We start from the raw sequence: 14,560 nt of genomic DNA, 5'->3' as shown, positions 1-14,560 counted from the left end.
GGGTTTTTGTTTTGTTTTGTTTTTAACGTGGAGTTTTAAATTTGATTGCCAAATCTGGCAATCTATTTCTTCATGTTTTCTGCCCAGTGTCATTCTTTATGTCTTCTTTTTTTTTTTAATATATCTTATTGATTTCAGAGAGAGGAAAGGAGAGGGAAAGAGAGAGCTAGAAACATCAATGATGAGAGAGCCATTGATCGGCTGCCTCCTACATGCCCCCAACTGGGGATCGAGCCCACAACCCGGGCATGTGCCCTGACCAGGAATCGAACCCTGATCTCCTGGATCCTAGGTTAATGCTCAACCACTGAGCCACATGCCTCCCGGGCTCTTTATGTCTTCTTAACCCCAGGTTTAGTTAAATACCTAGTTATATCATTCACTGGTATTTCTATGGTTTTATTTTTCCTTTATTTTGACATCTTTAATCCACATAGAATTGATTTGGTGTATTACATTAGATTAATATTATGACTTTATTTTTTTTCTAAATCACTAACCACCACAATTGAATAATCTTGTTTCCCCACTGATATTAAATGTGTCCTTTATCATAGAGTAAGGTCTTAAATATACTTTTCAGTCAGTTTTATTATCCTACATGGATTTTCCTGTCTATTCCTGTGTCCATACCTCACTGCTAAAATTACTGTCGCAATTTAATACTGCATAATATCTGGTGAGCAAGTTGAACCTTTATTGTTCAACACATATTTTTACTTTAAAAGCTTGAGCGGCTGGATAATGTGCTATAATTATTTTTTGTTAGTTAACCACACCTGGAAAAAGCTTAGACAATTGACCATGGAATCAATAAAAAGGCCCCATTATTTAACAGGTGGCTGCTACCTGAATTACGGCCCTAGTGCCAAAAAGGAAATAATCAGTCTTTAGACAAACCCCCTACCTTTAAAATGATGGAAAAGATCACATGTGGAAAATAAGTAGCATGAGGAATAAAAAAAGAACAAAATCTAGGATATTTGATTGCCATTTTCTGTTATAGGTATATAAATGTTTTTATGAGAAGTTGATCAGATTTTTTTCCATTTCTCTGGTACTGAACAAAAACACAAAGGATTAAAAAGTCATAGAGTAGACAACCTCTTACTTTTATATGATGTGAATTCCCAGGACATCTAGGATGACCACATATAAATGCAAACCACAAAATCCTTTTCCAAAGACATTCATTAATAATAATCTTTCTACTACCTGCCATTTTGAATTATTACTATCCCTTCTCCTTTTTGGCATAAATGAGATAATACATTAAAGGTAATATTGTTCTGTTTCTTGTGTGCAGATAATTCAGTTGACCATGATAAGTAAAATATTGGGCTTCAGCTGTTTTTTAGTAGAAATAAAAGTTATAGTGAGAAGCTAACTTTTACTGAACATTTACAAAGCACCAATCAATCTTTTTTAAACTGTAAGCTAGGTATTATTCTTATGCCCATATTATATGGGAAGAATCTGAGGCACAGAAAGGTTAAGTAACTTAGGTCAAGATCTCATAGCTAGGAAGTTGTGGAACTCAGAAATAGTCAATCATGCTTGGCTCAGTGGTTTAATTCTATTTGTTTTCAAAGACATTATCTCTTGTGATTTTGTATTGCAGCAATTTCTCTAACTGAGCTAGCCTGTATATTTTTCATATTTTCAACTAAACCAGTGCTGTTGTTTTGTTAAACTATAATAATAACGCCAAACAAGTGACTTTAGGACTTCATAAACTCTTGGTCAAAATTGCCTAGCCCCTTTAAATCATGGAAGATGTTAAGTTCGTATCCCCTAATATTACAATCCTTGTATTATTTGAAGAATTAAAAAGTTACTGAAAAGTTTGTTTAACTTGAACAAGAAATTCCTGCCACATTTACCCATCATTTTTCATAGGAATATAAATCGTAAAGTAGTTATCAGCATGGGATTTGGAGTCAGACCTGAATTTGAATCCCAGCTTGGAAATTCACTGGCTGTGTGATTTCAGGCAAATTATATAACCTTTCCAACCCTGTTTTTTAATTTGCCAACTTGGAATAATAATACTACTTTCCTGGTGGGTTAGTTTGTGGATTAAATGAGATGCTATATATAAGTCTTGTTAGAGTTGTTGACCCTGGAAAGGTGATTATTTTAATCCTAAGCCCTTTAGTCAACTCCTGACATCATCTCTTTCTGCCATTTTTCTTCTGAATGTAGAAAACTCCTCTGTATTGACTGTACTTTCATATAGTTTGCCCTGAAATAAGTTTCTGTCACATTAGGGAAGTTTGCTCCGTATGTGGATTTGTTTCAGAGGCAGGCAGATAGCCATGTAGCCCAGCTGCTTACCAGGCCTGTTCGATTGGGAACTCTACCTCCCTTATGTTCTGTTAGTTCACTGGCCATAGATTATGTTATTGGCTGAGCAGTTGTTTAAACCAAGGGCAGGTGTAAGAATGCGTATTACTCATTTATTCTGGAAAGACTCTTAAATCTCTCCAACTGTGTCCTGCTGACTGTTAAGCATGTTCCATAGGCAAGAAAGCCGAGAAACTGCATTCCCATGTTGCTGAAGATATTTTGAAAATTACATCTTTCACGCTTAATCCAACAATACTCAACATTTATTAAAGACACTCTATAATGTGAGGATTTCTTTTTTCTTTTTAACTGAGGGAAACAAAAGTCATTTTTAATAGTTGGCTTTTCAAAACCCCAAACTGAGGAGAAAATATTAGCATTTGTTCAACGTTCAGAACAAAGGCGGTTTTCCCTTATTAATGGCGAACAGTAGAAGAAAGCCCGTGGGTTTCCATCTTTTATTCTTTCTTCAGGGCCACTGCCTATTTTCCTCTGTTTGGTTTACCTAATGTTGTTTTCCTATACTTATTTCTGTGTGTTCAAATATTTTTAATTTTTTTTGTTCCTATTTTTCTTCTGTTCATTTTAAATCTTTCTTCTGAGTTTTCACCATTTCTGTCTGGCTGGGTTTTTTCCTTTAAGTCACTGATTCTGTTTTCCCTTTTGAGTCTTATTTCATCTTTACTCTTCCTCCTTGATGTCTTTCTCCTCTTTAGCCTCTTCTGTTCCTCAGTCATCTCTGTCCTATGCCACGCTGCTCTGCTGGACAATGAGGAGCCACTGAGGGATTTAAAACAGGACAGTTTTCATGGCTAGATTTGCATTTTTGAAATACATATATAACAAAAAGACCTGGATATCATCAACAACTACAAGGCACTCCTTAGCAAATAGATGCCTGAGAGAGATTGCCAGACATCCACCCTGTGGGCTCAGGCCATGGGCCTTGGCTCTGCCCCGTTGAACCTCCAGCTGAATGGGATGTCCCTGTGTAGTATCCTCATTATAGGAAGATTAGGAGAAACTGGGACTGAGATTCCAGAGAGTAAAAATCAAAGGCAATAAGGGGATAAAAGATTTAGAGTGAGAATGAATGCTTCTTTGTCTCCAAGCAAGCATTCACCTAAAAGAGAGGCACCTTTTTCCAAAGGATGCTTCCACATTGCTCAACACATTTCTGGGACTTCTTTTTTGTAATTCGTTTAAATGTGAGCCTGGGAGCCTCACAAATAATCATTCTTGTCTCTTTATAGTTGCATTTAAAAATTCTTGTATTCCAAAATAAGCACTAGCTACCCAATCTGATTTTTTTTTTTATTCTACTCACTAGACTTAGCACTGAGTTAACTGATTTATTTCTAAAGTTAAACCCATCTTCACAAGATGAAAGTTTACCTCTGAAGACATTCAAGAAAGTACCTGGCCAACTACTTATCAGCTAGCTCTAAGTCTCTTGACCATGAATCCTGCAGATTGCCTGTGAGAGGGGGTGATGATAACACCGTTCCTGTCTGCCCCATACAGTTATTGTGAAGATGATACCAGACAGCATGTGGAGTACTGTGTCAGTGGGCGCTCTTACTGTCACTGCCTCACACTTCGCAGGCAGTTCCAAAATGTGCATTTGTTCTGCTGTCTGTGTTCGTCTCCCTAATAGACTGTTCACTTTAGGAGGGCAGGGCTTGGGTCATATTTGGCTTTGTGTCCATGGAGTCTGACATTGGGTATCACACATGAACAGCACTCTGATGTTTGTTGAATAAATCATTGAATCTAGCTCCTTGCCCTATCCTCAAACCATATATAAGAAATGGATAATACACTTGAGATTGTTCAGTTAGAATAATAGGCTCAGAGGCACGTAAGCTTCAAGCTTGTGAGCAGTTTGTCATTGGGAAGCACCTGTCCTCATCTCTGAAAGGGCCAGGGCCAGAACAAGTGGCTGCTGAAACCCATCCATCTGAAAGTGGAAAGGTTCTTACACTCTAGTGCTGTGGTCTTACCTTTGGCTGTATTTTAAAATCACCAGGAAAACATTTTCAATTCCTGATGCTGGCGCCCCAGCCTGGGACAATGGAATCAGTACCTCTGGAGGTGGAAGCCTGGCCTGGCGTGGATAGTTCTCAGAATTGCCCAGTTGATTCGAATGTGCAACCTGCATTTGATGCAGGGCTCTAAGATTAGACTTTGAGAAACATTTTTTTAAAAAAGATCCAACCTAGTTCTACATTGGGTGCCATAGGAAATGGAAAAGAACATGAGGCCTGCTCCCACTGTAGTCTGCAGGAAAAAACCAGCCCTCGCTGATAGCGCAGCGGGGAAGCAGCAGTCTGTGTGCTGAGCTCTGAAAGGTGGAAAGGTGGGCCTGTGCTGAGCATGGGACTTTCTGCAGAGCCTGTCAGACGTTTTAGAAGTTTATCATAGAAATAAAAGACAGTCCCTGCCCACAAAAGGAGGGTCAAGAGTTAGTTTAGCAAAGCAGCCAGTACCAGCCAGCAGGACTGGCCCCACAGAGGGTCTGAAGGCTTCGATTCACACGCCCATCACCATTCCTGGTGCTGGGAATACAGCTGTGAACAAGACTGAAACTGTCTCGAATAACTGACAGCCTGTTCACAATTAGGTAGACGGGCAATTACCGAGTGGTGAGAGTTGATGAAAGAAGGAAATGAGATTGGTGAGCTAGGAAGAGCCCCTTGTTAGAGGATTTTAAGGGTCAGGCTGAGATTTCAGTTGAATACAATAGCTGATAGTTCCTGCTCAAAGGAACTGTAAAAGAAACGAGTAAGAGGGGTTGCTTTGGAAACTTTGGAGGCTTATAAGGAGGGGAGCTAGTACAGAAGGAGAACAGTTAGGGCGCCTACAGCAGTCTAAGGGTTGGGTGCTAGGTTCCTAAATCAGAGAGACTTGAAATAGGGAGGGGTGGCTCATAGAATTCCCAGTGCAAAAGAGAGCTGTGTTCATTCTATAAGCTTAAGTAGTTTAAATGTGTTTCAGTCAGAAATGAATTATTAATATTGGAATTCTGTTTTGAGTTACTTACTATATGTCTGAGAATGAGTCCCTTTCTTCCATTTCCCAGTGATGTGAATTGCTGTCATATCTTAATCTATTTCACAACTGTGTGAGAAGTTTAAAAACTGGTTGTCAAATTAGTGAGGTTAGTCAAGGTCCCTGTCCTTTTCAGAGAATCAAGTTGTTTACTTACTTTTGTTTATATCCCACAGTCTCAGACTAAAAGAACTTACCTGTCAAGCACAGCCTCTGTGAAATGGTAATCCTCCATATTTCTGTAACACACTAAAGTTAAAGTCAGTCTTTTTATTTGAGAATCTGAGCTTATATAAAACTTTTTATTAATAAGAACTAAATTTTTGTCTTTGCCTTCAAGTGAACAGGTTCTGAAATTTTCATATGTAAATCATCAGTGTGTACTTAATCCCCCAAACTTCACTGCTCTTGTTGCCAGTTCCGCTACCAGCCACGGAGTGGACAGTATTGACTTGTCAGTCTGTGCAAGATTGTAAACTACCAGACTCTTACGTACTCGAGTTAGGTCTGTGCTATAAGTCTCCATGTGTATTCTCGCAGGAGGCTGGGAAATGCGGGCATGCTTTCAATTCATGCAGCCTGTGATTTATGGAGGCACGCAGGTCAGGAGTTTATTATGCCGAAAATCATAATAACCGTTTTGTTTGCTTTCTAAAATGAAGTGATTGAAGCATGTTGAAAGATAAATGGGTGAGACATTTTTGATTATGCTTTTATTTCTATTAAAGATTAAATATTATTGCCGAGTAACCAGCCATGCTAAGTATTATGATACTAAAGCTGAAGTAGTTTGTAAGCTGATAGCCCCTTCTCTCCTCTGGGTTTAGGTTTGTTATTAATCACAGTGTTGGACGTGTTTAGTGCGGTGGTAGATGAAACAAACAGTTGAGAAAGACAGCGCCTTGAATTTACAGCTTTCTGTTTTTCCAGTGTTACAGGCAGATCTCTTTCTTCTCTGGGCTTTGTGCTGTGGTCCACGTGTCTAGATGTCGTTTCTTAGACCAGGGCCAACTCAGTCCAGTAGTTGCACAATGCTGTCATGGCATGGAAAGGAGGAAGGTGCCTTTTTATGGTTTTAATTGACAAATTCTGGTAAAGTCATTTTGAAACATGGACAGTCAGTCCCTACCAGAAATGGATGTTACACAAAACCCATCTGTATCGGGGGTCAGGAAAGGGATACTTTTTTTAAATAGAATTGCATATATGGAGAGGTATTAATAAGTTAACTAAGAAAGTGTTTTTTGGTTTTTGATATCAATATAGGAGTATTGGATAAAATATTTTAAAGGGCCTATGATCCCAGCTCCTTCCTGATGGTGGCTTAGGGTCTGCACGAGTCCTTTGGAAAGTGCTCAGCGCTTATGGACACGCAGCGTGGGCCTGGGCTCCCCTGATGTGCGGTGAAGCACCTTTAGCAGGACAGCCCTGCCGCTCTTCTAAGCCTGGTCCTCAACACTGGTAACACACTTTCAGTTTCTAAAAAGTGGGTTTTGTGGGGAATGTCACACAGATCGTAAGAAGTGTTGAAGAAGAGACCACCTTTTCAGACCTGAAACAGAAGGCTGAATTTATCACTCACTGAAGTAAGAAAGAACGGTGCTTTTAGACACAGTCTCTCTGGCAGAGCATGTTGTGAATCTTTATGTAGATTTTGGGCTTAGGGGTTGTTTAGGGGTGGACGTCAGCCTCAGAAGTTCACTATTCAGGAGCGATTGTCGATGACTGGCTGGCTTTCAGAAGCTTGCTCACTGGAGTGAGTCCGTCCGCCACTGATTGGCCAGCTTTCAAAAGCAGAAGCGTGCCCTGATTAGTTGGCTTTCGGAGGTGTACTTACTGAAGTATTTCCTGAGGTGCATTTAGGCCTCAGCAAGTCATCATTAATTGATTGAATCTGGTATGATTGTGTTTCCCGTCGGTTCTGGTGGCCACTTGTTACCATGGCTGTAGAACAGCCAGCCTTTTCCCAGGAGTTGGAGATTGCTTTATTCTCAGAAGCCAACACTTAGATACTGTAGGAAACTGAAGGCACAGGAAGATCAGACTCTGGGGAATCCATCTAGATAAGCAATGATCCTATGATGCATTTTCTACATCAGGGTGTTTACTAAAGCAACAGAAAGTATAGGAAGTCACGCTTCCTCCCATATGAGATGGCGTGTTTGTATATTAGTGAGAGCAGTTATGAGTTTAATGCAAAGAATGTATTTTTAATAGTAAATTGTAGAAACAGAAATGTGACTTACCTCACTTAGTAAGTTAAACTCCAAATCGTTAATATCACTCATCCTTACTGTGTTCCAGTCAGCTTTACCCGGGATGGACAGGGGTGGGAATGATAGTAGGACTCCACTTGTCAACCCTCGTGAACTGTAGCCACTGAACCCAGAGTAACTGTAGTATCACTAATATTATAACATTTTATTTCCCTCCCAAAATATTTTTAGGATTCTTTAAAAACTGAGTGTATCCTTGGGAGTTTGTCACATACTACACTTCACTCGGCATTTGTGCTACTGCAGGGAAAAGAAACTAATGTAATATTTGGGTTTCATCCGACAGTTATAACTGCTGCACAGGGAGTGTTAATCCTATAGGCAATTTAGCTCTATCTGCTGTGATAAAGGAAAGTGCTTCATCTGCTTCTTTTAGAAATTGCTTAAATAACTAGTGGGGAAGCCTTAGCAATTTCGTTTATATATAAAAATTGAACTTCCCTCTTTCCAAATTCATTCAACTGCCCAGAAACCTGGTCTTTTGACTTCCCCATTTCTTCCTGACACCTCCTCATGGGGACAGAGCTAATCACTTACATATTTCCCTGCTGCTAAGGATAGCCAGCTTATGACCACTTATGAGTCAAGCACATGTTGATACCTTAAGACCAGTAAGCATTTGATAAAGTAGGACAGCAGCGTGGTTAGATTTGTTGTAATGGACAGTAGGAGGAGGAAATTAGTCCACGGGCTGTGCCAAAAGCTTAGTTTCCTTTTGTATGAAAAAATGGATTTCTTAAACTCAGCAGCTCCACAGAAAAGGGGGTCATAATACCATATGAACAAATTTTCTTAACACATTACCTGTTCTTGGCCCATTTAACTACTCAAAACAAAAAGAAAAAATCAGATGAGGCTGGTTTATAGTCTGGAGATTTGCTCTGCAGCCTGGCTCTCTGGCTGAGAGAGTGAGCTCTTTAAAGGAAGCTGGCAGCTGCTCTCTGAGTTTAGCTTAAGGAACACTTCTGTGTAACTCTTTTAGCCTCCCATCAGGGAAAGAACCTCAAGTGAAAACTAAGGCAAAGAGACTCACTACTAGAAATACAAGCCAGCGGAACAAACTCCAGACACGGTTTTCAAATTCAGGTGTTTTCTGAGAAGTTGGGTTCCATTGGTACAAGCACCAATAAACAACAAGCCCATCTTTGTGTTCTGTACCCTTATAGTTCATTACGCCAAGGATAGTGTGGCCTAGAATTTCTACTTTCAGCTTTCACGCCAACGTCACTGAACCCTCTCTCTTCCTCCTTAGGATGTCACATGTACTTCAGTTTGAGGATAAAAGCAGAAAAGTGAAAGATGCGAGCATGCAAGACTCAGACACATTCGAAATCTATGATCCTCGGAATCCGGTGACTAAAAGGAGAAGGGAAGAGAGCAAAAAGCTGATGAGAGAGAAGAAGCGGAGATAGAGAGGAGGGACCATGGCCGGGACGGGGGCGCGCCCCTGCAGCGCTCTCCTGCAGCAGGCATCGTCCCCTCGGCTCCAGGGCACGGAAAGAAGTGCTTTTGAACCTGTTGTCTGGTTTTGAGAACCAGTTATCTTGTCACGTAAACTGTGGACTAACATAAACAAATACTTTTGCTGAAACACACTTTTATTCCTTATTCACCTTTTATATTGCTAAATGTGAAATAAAATCACTTTCCTTCCAGTTTTCACGTTAACCATTTGCAGACCATGCTCGCCTATCTGTGTTTTTTACCCTAAAATATGTGAAGGCTTCATTTTCGACATTTTTTTATAACAAGTTCTTAACAGAAAGAATATTTGGGGAAAACCTCCCTGGCATTCTGTTACCATGGTACTAACTTTGGAATATAATTTAAAAATTATATAATATAAAGATTGATATTTTTTTTGTTTTGCATATAAATATCTAAAAAGAGCCAAATCAATAGGACTCAGTAGCCCCATTCCTTAAATTGTGAGGACCCCCCACGTGAATATTCACACCTGCATCTAGGCTAATGCTTGGGTTTTACTGATATAGTCAAGACACACGCTGATGTTGGCCACGCTCACCACACCCCTGGCCTGACCTGGGCCACCTGCCCTTCCTCTGCTCTTCTCGGCACAGTGACAGCAGGAGACATGCAGAGGACCCATTCTGGCCAAATAGCCTGTTGAGAATTTAGCCTTTGATGGCCATCACTGGGTATTTACTACATATTAGCTATATTTAGACAGGTTTTCTTCCTAGAATCTGAGTGCTAAAATTATACCACAGGCTAACTTTCAGTTACCTTGTAAAATCTCACCAGCCACATCTTTTCAGATAGTGTCTCATCAGCTCTCTCAAAATGTCATCCAACAGTCTTTTTCTAAGAGCACTGTTCTCAAAATGTAGTCCCAGACCTTACACTACAGCAGCCGCATCAGCACATGGGGACACGTCAGAAATGCAGATTCTTGCTGTACCACCCCCTTACCTCCGCCACCACCCCCCTTCCAAAGGAATGAATCTGAAACTTTGAACGCAGAGGGCTTGTTAAGAGACTGCTGGCCTCACTGCTGGTGATTCGATCTTTGGACATTGGCAAGATCTACTGAAGTTAAAGATGTACCTACTTGTGATTCAAAAATTCTAATCCTAGGTCTGTGCCTTAGAGAAATTCTCACACGTTGCTCAAGGAGGCCTGCACTGGATGTACATCGAAGCATCGACCAAAGAGCTGATGAGTGAGTTGTGTGTCCAGGCTGTCGAACACTTGGCGGCGGTGAGGATCCGTAAACCAGAGCTATGATCGATTAGCTTATCTTAAACGTAATGTGAAAAAAAAGACCATCTATGTAAAAATTTAAAACACAACATACCATTATATATTGTTTATGGATGTACATATGTAGCAAAAATGTAAAACCCGTGTGGAAATAGTGGTTGCCCCTGAGGAGGCGGAGGGAACGCGGGGAGCCGGGCTTTTGTCTGGCCTATTTTGTTCCTTCCTTAGAGGCGGGCGCTGAGCCCGCACCGCAGCAGGCTCTCTGCTTTCTGGCATGCCTGGAGAATCCCGTGAGCTTTGTGATCATGCCTAGAGCCTGAGGTGAGAAGGCAGGGCTCCCAACACCCACAAGATCCCTCTGTTTTTGCTTCAGGAAGCAGAGTTTCAGAGAGGAGAGGGACCGGGAGCGGGAAATGCCAGCCACTCGGGCGGGCGATTAAACCCCGAGCCACCAAACGGAGCCAGTGTTCAGAAGTGTGTCCTGTCTTCTCTGCACTGCAAGTTGCAATATCGGTTATACTGCAGGCACTCACAAAGCAAAATATTGTTTTCCAGACTCACAAAGGGTCTGTCAGCTATTATGGAATGTGTCACCGCTTGATTTGTTTAAATCGCAGTGCCCTCCAGGTTTCCGTATGGTCCTTCCTCCAGGGTGCCCACTGTAACCTGTGTGGTATCGTCCCAGGCACAGAGGGAACCACAGGCCCCCAGAGCACCAGCCAGAAGAATAGCATTTAGAGGTTTGAAAAGAAACCTGAAAGGCAGTTAAACCCTCAGGTTGGGTAAGTGCTTCTTACCCTGGTTTAGTCACAAGGACCAGAAAGATCTGGAATTCCACAGAGACTAGAATCTTATCAGAAGAATTTCACCATGATAATAAAATTCACTTTGACTTAATTAAATAATAGCAATAACAATTTTTAAAAGCTTAAGAATATAATTTAATTATTTGTTAAATACAAGGTGGAGCAAAAGTAGATTTACAGTTGTGCGTACAAGAAACACAATTCTTGTATTATCGTTTATTAATTTTTATGTTGTTTTCCATATAAACAACAGTAAACCTAGTTTTGAGCCACCCTGCTTGGTATTTAATGTGTTTATAGTAAAGTCTTTGGGAATGTCACAGGAAGTGTTTGGGCCATACAAATTGAAGAGAAAAAAAAATCAGTTCAAACACAAAAACAAGATAAAATGAGAACATTAAGAAAATTAGCCTTTTTAAGTTCATTCTAATTTTATATTTACTTGGGTTTATGTTTCTCTTATGTGTCTTGCCGTAGGGATGTTACTCGGAGCAGTGAAGCCTGTTAGCATGCTTGCTCATTGTGACAATGCCAGACATCCTGGAGAGCAGAGAAAAGCAAGCCCCCCCCCCCAATTTTTTTTTTTTTTTATTGAGAGAGAAACATTGATTGGTTGCCTCCCATACACGTGCCCTGACCGGGGATCAAACTCGCAACCTTTGGGTACACAGGATGACGCTCCAACTAACTGAACCACCCGGCCAGGGCGTTCCTGGCAATTTCTTTCCTTATTTTCCAACGAGCCATGTTTTCACTTTGGTCGAAGCTGTTGGCGAGGTGAAAGTCAAAACTAACCCGAGACCTCTCTTTTTTCAACAGGTCATTGAAGTGCATGCGGATCTCTCCAGAATTTTTAATGGTGAAATATCAAAGCCCACATGGTCACATGCCCGCAGCTCCCTGTATGCTCTGAGGCCACCCAGCAATGCATCTGCTGCATCTAAAAATGGGGACATCACAGAACAAGGTCATTAAAAAGTGTGAGGAGATGAGTGGTTTGCTGCTGTTGTTTTTAGAACAGGTTCAGTAAGCTACAGTGTCCTTATCAAACTGTCACTACCAGGTTCCTGATAGGATCCGACGTGTGAGGTACATAAACCTGTTGTGTTGTGTCTGTTGTGTCAGCGTGGCCTGTTTGGAAAAGGTTAGATAAATGCAGAATATTGCCCAACATGCTGCTTAATCTTGGTGATAACAAGGAAGAAAGTGGAGGTGTGAAGTGAGTTACCACTGAGTATGAGCAATTTGTATGTATGGGGTGTAGAGAAGTGAAGAGGGACTACATTCTTTAACACTGTCATTCACCAAAAAAAAAAAAAGAAAAAAAGCAGGTCTGGTTTTTCTATGGCTTTGACTCTGTTCCAGTGACTTTATACAGTTTATCAGGTGACACCACTCTGTTTACTAGAAAGCAGGTTTCCTGTGCCATATATATTTTCTCTCCTTTCTTCTTGTGGCTTTTAATGAAGAGAAGTGAAGCAGAAACCATTTTTTAGAGAAATCCTTTATAACAAGAATTTGAAGATACTTGAATTCCAAGAGAAATAATAAAACACTGAATCTTACTAAGATGGGTGTTTGAAGTCCCCTGCTTATAGAAAGAATACTCGCTTATCCCCCAAAACCCTCCTCGCCAAAGCCATGTGAGTGTGTCACAGGTGCTAAGGGTTTTGTTAAACCCCGTGGAGAGCTGTTTTCAGTAGTGTGATGGTAAACTGGATCCCTAAAAAACAAAAAACTCCTGATTTGCAGCATTTGCCGATTTCCATGGTGTAAATACTCACCCTGGCTGATTTCAAGCCACCAAAGGAAGCCCCAGTGTACAATTGGTTCTCTTCCCAGTGTTTCACTGCTAGCTGAGAGCTTACCTGTAACCCCTGTGCTGGCACGGAGGAGCCCACAAAGCTTTCTACCTCAGCCCGAGATCACAGCCTTCGTGCGTACTTCCATTCTATGTGACTGCTTCACACAACTGGGTCAGGGGCTCCGTTCTGGCAACATCTCACCCTATGTTGTTACGACTAGTCTGTATCTTCAGGTTCTCTGTTGATGGCGTTTTCAAAGCCACTCGCTCACATTTATTTTTCCCTCTGCTGGTCTTTTTTGCTTCAGTCACAAGTCCCACTCAAGAAGCAACAAATCTCACAGGGGGGAAAAAGGAGTGGGGAGGAAGGAAAATGTAATTATAGTTCCTTGAAATATAATGTACAAATTCATCATTTAAATTTTTTTTTTTAAAGTACTTGGAGTGAGGGATGGAGAGTCCTACCTGGAGAGAAGACTGGTTTCTAAATACAATGCAGGCAGGAGTCTGGTCTCTCTCTTCCGTATTTGCTGGGAATTATTCCTTTAAGTTTAGGTCATAGTATTAATTCATTACTTGATCAGTAAAAACATCTTTTGGAAGCTTTCTTCACAGCACTAGTCAAAAAGAAGGTGTTCTTAGTCTTCTAGAAATTTTCTTTTCATTCTCATGATGCCAAAAATGATATTGTTGCTAAAGTTTTGGCACTTTTGAGAACAGGAAACTCTTAAGTGACTTTCCCACTTATTTTGTAAGTAAATGTAGTTGGAGCTTTATTATAATATTCAAACACTTGAATAACAATATATTTGTTTTTTAATTTAAAATAAATTTCAATTACAGTTGACATTCAATATTATATTAGTTTCAGGTGTACAGCATAGTGGTTAGGCATTTATATAACTTACGAAATGATCCCCCCGAATAAGTCCAGTGCCTGTCTGGCACCCTACATAGTTATTACAGTGTTATTGACAATATTCCATATGCAGTTACATCCCTGTGACTGTTTTATAACCGCCAATTTGTACTTCTTAATCCCTTCACCTTTTACACCCGACCTCCCACCTGGCAACTATCAGTTTGTTCTTTGTATATAATAATAACAATATATTTGAAATGAAGGGTATCATGTATAGAAAATAAATGCCTACTTTAAAATAGTATGTAGGGAGAAACAAGCTGGCGGCGTAGGTAACAGCTGCACCTGCGGCCTCCCACAATCACATCCATATCAGAACTAAAATACAGAACCACCATCACTCAGAACCCCCTGAGATCCGGCTGAACAGGAGCCCCACAACCAGGGAAACAAAGAAGCGCTGAGACCGGGAGGAGGGGCGGAGACTCGGGCGGAAGGGGCTGAATCACAGAGACAGAGCCTCGGGCCCACCCCCAGTGCCGCGGGTGAAACCCAGGAGGGAATCTCGGTGGTGGGGGTTTCCCAGAGGAGCGAGGGGTCCCAGCCCCACAGCAGGCCCCAGCCCAGGGCTCCAGGCCGGGAAGAGACGTCCCCACAACTCCGGGCTGTGAAACCAGCGGGGACTGTC

At 41.1% G+C, this 14,560-nt stretch overlaps 1 protein-coding gene across 1 annotated transcript in view; it reads left to right on the top strand.

The window, feature by feature from the left end:
* CWC27 (CWC27 spliceosome associated cyclophilin) overlaps nt 1-9,331 on the top strand; it is a 148,048-nt gene extending 138,717 nt beyond the window's left edge. The window contains exon 14 of the mRNA XM_081132100.1: nt 8,929-9,331. Coding sequence (XP_080988226.1) covers nt 8,929-9,088 — 160 coding nt within the window. The 3' untranslated portion in view covers nt 9,089-9,331. The remainder of the gene's footprint in view (nt 1-8,928) is intronic.
* Nucleotides 9,332-14,560: the final 5,229 nt, after the last annotated feature.

This window comes from Miniopterus schreibersii, assembly GCF_964146895.1.
Source record: "Miniopterus schreibersii genome assembly, chromosome: 3".
Classification (NCBI taxonomy): domain Eukaryota; kingdom Metazoa; phylum Chordata; class Mammalia; order Chiroptera; family Miniopteridae; genus Miniopterus; species Miniopterus schreibersii.
This window is presented reverse-complemented; position numbering and strand designations above follow the sequence as displayed.